The 11,317-nt window shown below is 42.7% G+C and overlaps 1 protein-coding gene across 1 annotated transcript in view; it reads left to right on the forward strand.

Annotated features, from left to right (window-relative positions):
• Positions 1-11,079, forward strand: part of IFT52 (intraflagellar transport 52) — a 54,331-nt gene extending 43,252 nt beyond the window's left edge. The window contains exon 14 of the mRNA XM_072112136.1: positions 10,873-11,079. Within this exon, the coding sequence (XP_071968237.1) occupies positions 10,873-10,917 (45 nt within the window). The 3' untranslated portion in view covers positions 10,918-11,079. The remainder of the gene's footprint in view (positions 1-10,872) is intronic.
• Positions 11,080-11,317: the final 238 nt, after the last annotated feature.

The raw sequence follows: 11,317 nt of genomic DNA on the forward strand, positions 1-11,317 counted from the left end.
AATGGGATAAAATAATGACATTAATAAATAGATAATGCTGGATGAACAAGTCACCCAGTGATATTGATATTTACAGAAACCAGAGTGCAAAGACGCCTGCATAATGTTATCAAGTGATGAGGGATTACATAGATGGGAGGAGAGAGTGAACGTTACATGCAGTTGGGGAATGTGATGAAAAGGTGGGTTTTTGGGCATTTTTGAAACTTTGTTAGTCTGATAGTTCGAAGTAGTATATTCCAGGGAATAGGCGCATCTCGGGAGAAGTCCTAAAGACTTGAATGGGAGGTATGAATAAAGGAAGAAAGTCATATTAGATCAGATTGAATAGCACAGGCTGGATGATATACTAAGATGAGGTGCAGTAGAGGCATTTGTGTAGTGTTGGGGTTGATGGACCATTCTGGCTGCTGCATTAAGAATACATAGTAGAAGAGAGACTTTAGGGAATAGAAGACCAATTAGTAGGGAGTTACCAGTAGTCAAGACAAGTGTGAATCAGAGCGACAATAGGGGGTTTTAACCATTTCCATGGTCAGATTTGGAAATGCATTTAAGATGCTTGTGGTAGGTGTGTGCAAGAACAATTATATGCAAGGCGAAAAAGAAAGGTCGGATTCCAGCACAACCTGCTGCCTCATGATAACCCATCGGCCATGTGTATGAGCCCATAGCAGGCCTTGTGTGCATAAAAGCTTATGGTGACGTCCCTGATTTGGTAGTTTGTGCAAAGACAAGAAGTTCAGTGTGAGCGAGATTAAACTTGAGGTAGAGAAAGGACATGATGTTGGAGACGGTGATGATGATGTTACGTGCAGAAGAATACAGCTGGGTGTCATCGGCATAAAGATGATACTGGAAACCAAATCTGCTGATGGTTTGTCCAATGGGGGCAGTATAAAGGGAGAAGAGGACCCAGGACTGAGCCCTGAGGAACTGAGGAACACTGAGAGGAAGATGAGAAGGAGACACTTAAAGTGCGGTCAGAGAGATGGGAAGAAAACTAAGAGCGTACAGTGTCCTTCAGGCCAGTGGAGTGAAGCACCCTGAAGAGGAGCTGGTGGTCCACCGTATGAGACACTGCTGGATTTAGTAGTTAGAGCAGTATTAGTTGAGTTCATATTTATGAAACCAGATTGTCAGTGACACACACAAGGAAGGTGAGGGAGGATAGAGCGGAGTGACCTGGAACGTACGTCAAGGCTAGAGGAGAATTCCAACACTTCTTCCCTGCCTAGTCTGAAGGAGTGCAAGAATTGCAGGCCATCATAGGACAGAGCAGCAGAAGAGACAGTGTCCTCTTGCAGGATACATGTTTCTGTGATGGCCAGCAGGTCCAAATATTTGGTAATAGGTTGTGAACTGATGAAGGGTTATTGCACACGGGGAGGGGAGGGGGTTCCAGAGGGCTCATTTACAAGGAGTAGTGGGAGAGGAGAAGAGGTTACACCAGGGTTAGGACAGATGTCCCTTGCAGGAGGAGAAAAAACAAGCAGAAGATGGGTCAGAGTTCTATAAGTGGTTATAAGAGTGGTATAAGAACGTTTTATACTTTATGTAACCATACTAACCTATTGGTCCTAAATGGTTGGAGATTTTCATAAAAATCCATTTAATTTCTCTACAGTGAGGACCTTGAAGACCTGCATTATCCAGACACAGATTCTGATGTTTCAGAACACAGAGAGAACAGAGGCAGGGTAAAGTGGACCCCTGGGGAGGTAAGGCATTGCTTTTTATGTTGGGCTTGTGAATACCTGAGGCTAATTTATATGTTAGGTAGCTGTTTGCTGAACATTAGTTTGCCGGATAGTTTGTCTTCCAAACAAATTGCCCTCCCCACATGCATGCTCAGCCCATAAACACACAAGTTGTTGTGGTCCCTTTGAACCAATGTTCAATGAGTTCTGTTAATGGTCATCCATTTTATATTTTGGTGTAAGACATGGCTTAATGAAGTGCCGTGTGCAAAAAGTGGGTCAACTGACCAGAGTATGGTCCATGGATTACATGGATGATTATAGGCATCCTCCCAACACCAGCACCAGTTCTCATGTTGGGACCCTTTTACAAATGTCTTCAAATAAAACATGTATTGACATACTGGTAAGGCTGCGTTCAGACCTTGTTGGAAGATTCCCTGGTGTACACACTAAATATCCAAAAAGCGAGGTAGGACTATAACCATCAGTGTTTTTAATACTTGGGTCTTCACTCCTTTAGGATGAGACGCTGAGAGCTTTGGTGAAAAAGTATGGACAAGCTCAATGGAAACTCATTGCTCGCCACATGCCAGTGAGTAGTTTGTAACAGCAACTTAACCATTTTCTTAAGTATAATGATTGCTTAAAGAAGTTGTAGCCCTTAGAATAGAATGTATTATGGGTTTTGCTTGTCTTTATGTAGAAAAGGACAGAACAACAATGTCGGCACAGATGGCTCCGCGTTCTTAATCCCAAGCACATCAAAGGACCTTGGACTAAAGAGGAGGATGCGAAGGTAAGACTTTTAATTAAATGTCTACATACTTTTTATTTTTTTTATAAATGCTATTTACCGTAAATGTGTAACCTACCTGTGCCTGCAGGTTATTGAGATGGTGAAGAAGAATGGGGCCAAGAACTGGACTCTCATAGCAAAGCAGCTGAAGGGAAGGTTGGGGAAGCAGTGCAGAGAGCGCTGGCATAACCACCTCAATCCAGAGGTGAAGAAGACCTCATGGACTGAAGAGGAAGATCGAATTATCTGTCAGGCCCACAAGCATCTAGGGAATCGCTGGGCGGAAATAGCAAAGCTGCTGCCCGGGCGGTATGTCTTATTTTCAATGCAAGTCAGTTCATTGTATTGGTACATGGCTCAACAGCAGTACATGGTGTATTATTTTTTTTTTTTTGATGAATTAGTCTGTATTACTGTCTGTTATACTATATTTGGGTTTACAGAATGACCTCATTGCCTTGGTGGTTCCTGCTTAGTAACACCCTGTCGTATTTTGGTCAGCACTTCACAGCAGACAGGGCTAGTTACTGAAGTAGTAATGGAATATAAAATGTGACCTTTATTAGGGAATACATTAAATTAGAGCTAGCACTAGTGAAATTTCACACACAAACATAAAAATTGGTTGCAGAGGTCTAACCATACAGTAAGGCCACTTGCACAAGGACAAATTATTCCGCTGTGTTCTACCCCTATTGTACCGTTTGAGCATGGGTAGCCCACGGCCACGTTCACTTTAATGTGACTAGCAGCCATGTGACTAGCTGTATTGCCCAGTTTACCGTACTGTCGACTGGAAAAAGATTAGAGCATGCGCTATCACTTACTGTACCTATGGAGAGGGGAGGGGTGGACAGCGCTAACCTTTCCAGCCGAAAGCATGGTACACCTGTGTCCAGGCCCGTCCATAGTGTACTTTCATGTAGAAGAAGCCTTAGTCACAGAGTTCATGCATAACGCTGTAGTGGGAGATTAATCAGAAGTTTCTCTGATTGCCAATGGAAACCAATTAGAGCTCAGCTTTCATTTTATAAACGGCTGTGGAGAAATGAAAGCCGTGCTCTGATTGCTTATAGAAAGATTTGGGATCTAGGCACAGTATGAAAACCCTATCTAGGGCTAAACACATGCAAAACAGCCTGTATAATAAAGAAGCATGTGTCACGTAGCCAAAAATTTTATTAAGGTTACCAACATAAACATGGAACAAAACTTCCAAAGAGCAAAAAATAAAAACATTTAAAAAGGATGCAAGAAATTGCACCCATAGGTGACAAATCACCTGGAGCCTGACACCTGGTGTTGTCAGGTCCTCCAGACCTGAGCCACCCACAATGGCATCCCACAAACACACTGGCTGGAATGAATGAATACAAGGTGGCTGGGTGTGTGTATGTATAAACTGCAGTGGAGTGACCACAAGCAGAGAGCTCAGCAAGGAGTGATGGAAATCTGTGCACGGATAGTGCAAAGGTGTCCTGCTGTGTCGTGAAATAAAAAGGTTGCCCACAAATCACATGCCACCCAAAATAAGCCAATACCTGAATGTTACCAGAGAATGTGGGATGAGGGTGAAGGCTCAGGAGAGGTCGCCTGATTGCTTGACATCAGTAACAAGAACAGTTCTGTTCCAAGAGACTTATGATAAATCTCCAGCTTATATGTGCTACGCCTTGGTGGGGGTGAGCTGTGCTCGTTATGGATGTCACGGATGACCTATAGTGCCATCCCTCTCCACAGTCTGTGAAGCACACTCAGATTGACCCTGGACAAGGGGTGAAGTCCAGATACACATGGTGATCACCACTGTGTTTCTACGATCCACTCTACAGTCCCACCACCACCCATGGGTACCAAGGACCCTTATTGGAGAACCCCCTCCCCAACCAGTGCATTTCATGCGACCCAACTACATACCAGACAAATGTACACGTCGTGGCATCGGAAATGGGAGCTACTTTTTACACCCCTGTCAAGATGTGGTGTATCTGGGAATTACGACACCTATTTATTACAGAATAGCAAGCTACTGTCTTCCATACATGTGCACCATACAGCCACAGTGTTGTACCTCTAAAAATCTGTTTAGCCACAGGGGAATTGGACTGTAGCATAGAATGTGTATGTGGAGGGCTTACACTCTATTAAAGGAAACCTACCATGAGCAGTCTACTATCAGAAGTAAATCTGATGGTAATTTCTGCTGCCTCTGCCCTTAATTTAATAATCCTGGAGCCTAACTTGTTAAAAAAACAAACTTTATTTTAGTAATATGTAAATTACCTGCAGAGGCTACGGGGCGTGTGCTAGCCTGGTTGAACACTGGGAGCTAAGGCTACTCCACACCCCAGGAGCCTCTGCAATTAACTGTATTTTAGTAATATGTAAATTTTTTAACAAGTTAGGTTGAAGGATTATTAAATTACAGATTAGGGAAGAGGCAGGCAGGAGGGATCTTCCATCACATCTACTTCTGATAGTAGATTATTCATGGTAAGTTTCCTTTAACTCCTTAACGCTCTGCGCCGTAGCTCTACGGCGCAGAGGTATAAGGGAAGTATGAAGAGGGCTCACGGGCTGAGTCCTCTTCATACAGAGGTGGGGGTTTTTGCATTTTGCACAAAACCCCCACCGCTAATAACCGCGGTCGGTGCTTGCACCGATCGCGGCTATTAACCCTCTAAACGCCGCCCGCAAAGTCGCGGGCGGCGTTTAAAAGACGGCGGCGCGCGGGCGCCGCCATCTTTTTTTCGATCGCCACGCCCCCGAACGTCATCGGGGGGCGGCGATCGGTTACCATGGTAGCCTCGGGTCTTCTCTTGACACGAGGCTACATGGTTTATGCAGGTTCGTTACAATGAGCCAGTGGCTCATTGTAATGTAAGACCTGCAAAAACGCCATATATTGCAATACTGTAGTATTGCAGTATATGGTAGGAGCGATCTGATCATCTAGGGTTATTGTACCCTAGATGGTCTAAAAAATAGTGAAAAAAAAAAGAAAAAAAAAAGTTTAAAAAATAAAAAAAATTAATAAAATATTAAAAGTTCAAATCACCCCCCTTTCCCTAGAACGGATATAAAACATAACAAACAGTAAAAATCACAGACATATTAGGTATCGCCGCGTCCCAAAATGCCCGATCTATCAAAATATAAAAACGGTTACGGCCGGCGGTGACCTCCGAGGCGGGAAATGGCGCCCAAATGTCCGAAATGCGACTTTTACACCTTTTTACATAACATAAAAAATGAAATAAAAAATGATCAAAATGTCGCACAGACCTCAAAATGGTAGCAATGAAAACGTCGCCTCATTTCGCAAAAAATGACCCCTCACACATTTCCGTGCGCCAAAGTATGAAAAAGTTATTAGCGTCAGAAGATGGCAAAAAATTTTTTTTCTTTTTTGTACACATTCGTTTAATTTTTGAAAATGTATTAAAACACAATAAAACCTATATAAATTTGGTATCACCGCGATCGCACCGAACCAAAGAATAAAGTAGGCGTGTTATTTGGAGCGAAGAGTGAAAGTCGTAAAAACTGAGCCCACAAGAACGTGACGCACGTGCGTTTTTTTTTCAATTTTTCCACATTTGGAATTTTTTTTCAGCTTCGCAGTACACGGCATGTTAAAATAAATAACATTACGGGAAAGTAAAATTTGTTACGCACAAAATAAGCCCTCACACAGGTCTGTACACGGAAAAATGAAAAAGTTATGGATTTTTGAAGTTGGAGAGCGAGAAATGAGCCGGAAAACCCTCCGTCCTTAAGGGGTTAATGCAGATAGAGGCTTATCTATCTCTATACTCAGCCACTAGTGTATATATGTCACGTAGTGTTCAGCATGCAAAAATGTCTTGGACATAGTGAAATTGCACACACACAAAAATATATAAAAATTGGTTGCAGAGGGTTAACCATGCAAAATCACAAGTACTCTTTTTTTTTCTTTTTTTGTTTTAACTTGTTTCCCAACAAAGGTACAGTTTTATATTCTATAACGAGTGCCTCTAACACAGTCCGTGAAACTACCTGAGAAGTCTGATCATTCATGGACACTCATTAAAATGTACTTCTTGTACAACTCTTGGTTCAAGGTCACGTTTCTGTTATTTCAGAACCAGTAGAGAAACTTGCAGAACATATGTAGATCTTCTTGCTATTCCTCATCTCTGTGTGGTCTCCACTGGGTTTGGTTCACCATAACTGATGCAGAACTGTTGTATCTTAGTTATTTAGCCATTTGTAAGGTGACTACAGCCCAACTGCAGTGTCTCCAGGGAGTCCGAGGCTGTCTGAGATGGTTCTCTTGTATTGCTTGTGGCTCAGGCCATATTATAGAATTAATGTGAACCAGTGAGATGGGGGTATGCACACATATAGTATAGCCACAGATCACAGCTTTTCTCTAATGGTTCCTTGTAGAATTTTGTATAGAATGTTTGAGCTCCTGCCTGTAGGGTATCGTAAAGCATTTTCATCTGGGATGTTTCCACATCCAGTGCATCTTTAGCTTTGGGAATCTAATGGATTTCTATGTTTCACCCATAGAACTGACAATGCAATCAAAAATCATTGGAATTCAACCCTCAAGAGAAAAGTAGAGACCGAAGGCTACCTGAATGGGATGAATAGCGGTCTAGAGGAGGAGGAGGAATTTGAAGACCCCACGTATCAAGCTGCTGTGGAAGAGGTACTGATCCGAGAAAATGAGTGACCTCTTATTTCTAGTAGAGGAATCGGCTGACTGTTTCCTAATCCATTTGCAGAAAGAGGAGGTCTTTGATACCGAAGTGAAAGAGGAGGTCTTGGATCCTGAAGCGAAAGAGGAGACTGTAGAGAATGGCCTCAACTCTGACATAATGGAAGTGCAAATAGTTGAGGTTGAGTCTGAGCAGCTGAGTGACGCAGAGGACGAGGAGAGCGCAGGATCCAGCACATTGTCCGTCGTGGCTTCTGTGAGCTCCGCTCCTAAGAAGTGGAAGGTGGAGCACGTCAAATACCTGGTGCCGGGCGGTGACACGATAGAGTCGGTAAGGAAATATACAGGCAGTCCCCGGGTTACATACAAGATAGGGTCTGTAGGTTTGTTCTTAAGTTGAATTTGTATGTAAGTCGGAACTGTATATTTTATCATTGTAATCTCAGCCAGAACTTTTTTGGTTTCTGTGACAATTGGATTTTAAAAATGTTGGGTCGTCATAAGAACCAAGATTGACAAAGCTTCATTACAGACACCTGTGATAACTGTTACAGCTGATTATTGTAGCCTAGGACTAAAGTACAATAAATTACCAATATCCAGTGGTCCGTTTGTAACTAGGGGTCGTCTGTAAGTCGAGTGTTCTTAAGTAGGGGACCGCCTGTACTTGTAAAATGAAACTATTCTATACCTATTGATAATTTTGGGAATCCTTTCGGAATATAAATTGTCCCAAGATGATATTCTCTTTTCTGATCTGGTTATGTTTTATGGTATATCTGTTAATTCCACTAATCTCACACCCTCTGATTAGGTTGATAAAGAATTAACCCTTTGAATGTTTTTTTTCACCAGTATTGTCTTGACAACGGTATATATATATTTTTTTTTTTTGTCTTCCAGGACGTTGAAGGTTGGTGCAACATCACAAATTTTGATTTGGCCAATAAATCTGTGTTTACAGTTGTTGGCAACCCCAACTCTACTTCGTCAAAACCAATGTTGCCGAATATCATCTAGATGGACACACCTTTTATGACCTGAGTAAGGGGAGCAAGGGGGAGTGAATTCCTATATCTCCACATACTGGATTTGGGACGTTGACGTCCTTTCGTAACACCTTGCTGCTATAGCCAGTCTTCAGATTCCTCACACGGACCTATTTTCAGAATCTGCTCCGTTTTCACTAGAAGTGGTTATAACTTTGGATTACTTTACACAATCAGGTTGAGGAAGATGTAATCAGGAACCCGAGCTCACATCCATGTCCTTAAATACTTGAAGGAGATTGTCAAGAACATCGGTTTTGCCAAGAGAGGGTCCGGGAGCAGGGGGACCTATTCCAGATAATGGAAAGTCCGGAGGACCAGGCAGATTGTGTATAGTGATCCTTACCCTGAAGCATGGAGTCAGGGGCATATCTCAGGAACAGAAGCATGTCATCGGCGTAAACGCGTCTCATAACTGCCCACATTTGACATTTTCAAATGCGTTCGGGGTATCCTGGGTTGGAGCCAGAACAGATTTGGCTTGTTTGCAGCCAAGTTTATTGCAACCAACATGGGGGAATGGTCAGACCTAGAGAGCTAGAGCTGCATCAGTATTGTCTGGTTAACTATCTTAGCCAGCAACGTGGGAGACTCTCCCGGAGATATGGAACCTATGATACTTCATATCATTTTTAAAATCCCCAATTAGTACTACAGGGGACATGGCTTTAAAGGGGTTGTCCGAGTTTAAAAAAAAAAAAAATATATATATATATATATATATGTGTGTGTGGCCGGGAGCGGTCTGCCTAAAATAAAAAAGCTGTACTTACCTTCCGGTGCCCTCCGGTATCCAGCGCTGCTGTCGCTCCGGCGGCCATGTTTGTTTACATGGCGCCTGGACCGGAGCGACAGCAGCGCTGGATACGGGAGGGCACCGGGAGGTAAGTACAGCTTTTTTATTTTAGGCCACATATATATATTTTTTGTTTTCAATACCCGGACAACCCCTTTAAATTGCGCTATGCGAGTATTATGGTGCTATGTATAGTTATCAAGAACATCTCTTGTTAGTATATCGCACAACTTAAAGGCCATTGGTTTCTAATGTCCCTCATTGTCATTTCTGCAGAGCCGGAATGAGCTAAATGTGAAGCACAAGACTCTGCAGCTCATCCAGCCACGGGTTGTGGCTCTGCTCCCTGTTCTGCAGCCGCTGTAAGTAATCCATATAGTCATCTTACACTCTTACTACGAATAAAGTGATTTACTCACCTCAAGCACCATTGTAGCCCTAGATGGTACAATAGCTTTATCATGCACCTGTATGCACAGCAGCTTTTTAGGGGTTGGCAAAAGATAACTATTTATGGCTTATACTTAGGATAGGTCATCTCTAGCTGATCGGTGGGTGGGCAACATCTGGTCCCCCCATCCATTTATCAACACCCCTGGCTCCCATACACTTTCAGTGAGAGCCGCAGTAGTGGAGTCAGTCAATAATCTCACACGCCATAAGGACATAATATACATGTGAATAAGCCCTAATGGAACTAAAATCTTTTTTTTTCCTTCTCCCTTCCTTTCTTATGTACGGAAGTGTGGGGATATCTTGGGGGTAACTGGAAGCCTACCAAAGGAAGAACAAGATGCCAAACACATCCTTCAGCGCATATTGTTGAATTCAAGAAACTTTATCGGCTATAAAGAACATGAATGCATTACTGAGGCCACATATACTTACTGTGTACAACGGAGAAAGGCGAGAAATACCATAAACTACTATGTATTTTTAGAAAGGAAGTTTATAATATCCTACAAAAAGTTTCCTTACCAAAGGGGAATTGCCAGCGATGGCTAGGGCAGATCTTGGGATGGGTAGGTGAGGATTCGCACACAGCAGACATTTCCGCAGCTGGAAATACATTGTGAATAGGAGACAATACAACTTTCTGCAAAATAATCTGCTTTGTGTGAATCCAGTCGAAGGGGTCTCGCCCATAATAACCCCACAAATCTTCAGAACACAGGGTCCTTTCAGTACAGTACCTACAATGTCCTTATGGCTTTGTGCAATACTGCAGGTCTTATCCTAGAAAGCTAACAAGGCTATAGCACCAACATATAGCACAGTGTTTTACACACCATGGGGTACATATCCAAGAAAAATGACATTACAGCTTAAAAGTCCTCTAAAGCAATAGCAATGAGGGCGCTGCTCGCAGGAGCTTACAATCTGCAAAGAGGAAGTGGGGGAACGCAAGAGTTTCAAGGGCTTGTACAGTGGCCCAGACATTCTTTATAAGGAATCTGAATAGATAAATCTGCATGAGCTGTCATCAGCTGCTTTCTATGTATACAGATACAAAGCACTTGGGCATGAATGGTAACCTCTGTAAGCTCCTGAGGCATGGGGTAAACATAGGGTTACTGTAAATGTGATATGAGACTAGAGAATGTAATAGATGGGTTTTAGGGATTACTTTGATTTTGCAGGGCAGTGCATTACAGAGACCTCTGGAAGATTTAGGATTTAGCACATCTATGAAAGAATGAATTGGATATTCTATATGTAGACGTGTGAATATTTATGCACATATTGGATAGTGTCCTAGTGATAGTGGCCTGTGACCATTAGACTCTTTTGTATATTGTTTTTCTCCTTTGTTGCAGGAGCATGACCGGGACGCTAGTGAGACGGGTCTCCGCAGCAGCTGAAAGGCACCAAGTAACCCTCACAGCAGCTGAATCCCTAAAAGAAGACAAATCAATTCTTATATTTATTCCTGTTTTTATAATTTTGTATTATTTTATGTCCTGGGACACTGTAAATACACTATTTGTATGAGGAGTCTATAGATTAAACTGCTCTATACACCAGGGATTCTTTTTATCTCCGTCTGTTTGGCTAAGATGCAGGGACGGTGAAGCAGATGCTGAAAGGTTATGTGGTTATGGCTGCAGGGGAATAGACTTGTAACTGATGCCATGGTGGGGGGCACCACAATGATAACGGGTCTCTCTTCAGACTCCAGCAGTCCACCCCTCTGGTGATTAGTAATAAGAGAGTGGAGTTTATGCGGTGCTTCATGGGTGCCAAACGCCATCTTCTCTTTTT

This window comes from Engystomops pustulosus, chromosome 6, assembly GCF_040894005.1.
Source record: "Engystomops pustulosus chromosome 6, aEngPut4.maternal, whole genome shotgun sequence".
NCBI classification, from domain to species: domain Eukaryota; kingdom Metazoa; phylum Chordata; class Amphibia; order Anura; family Leptodactylidae; genus Engystomops; species Engystomops pustulosus.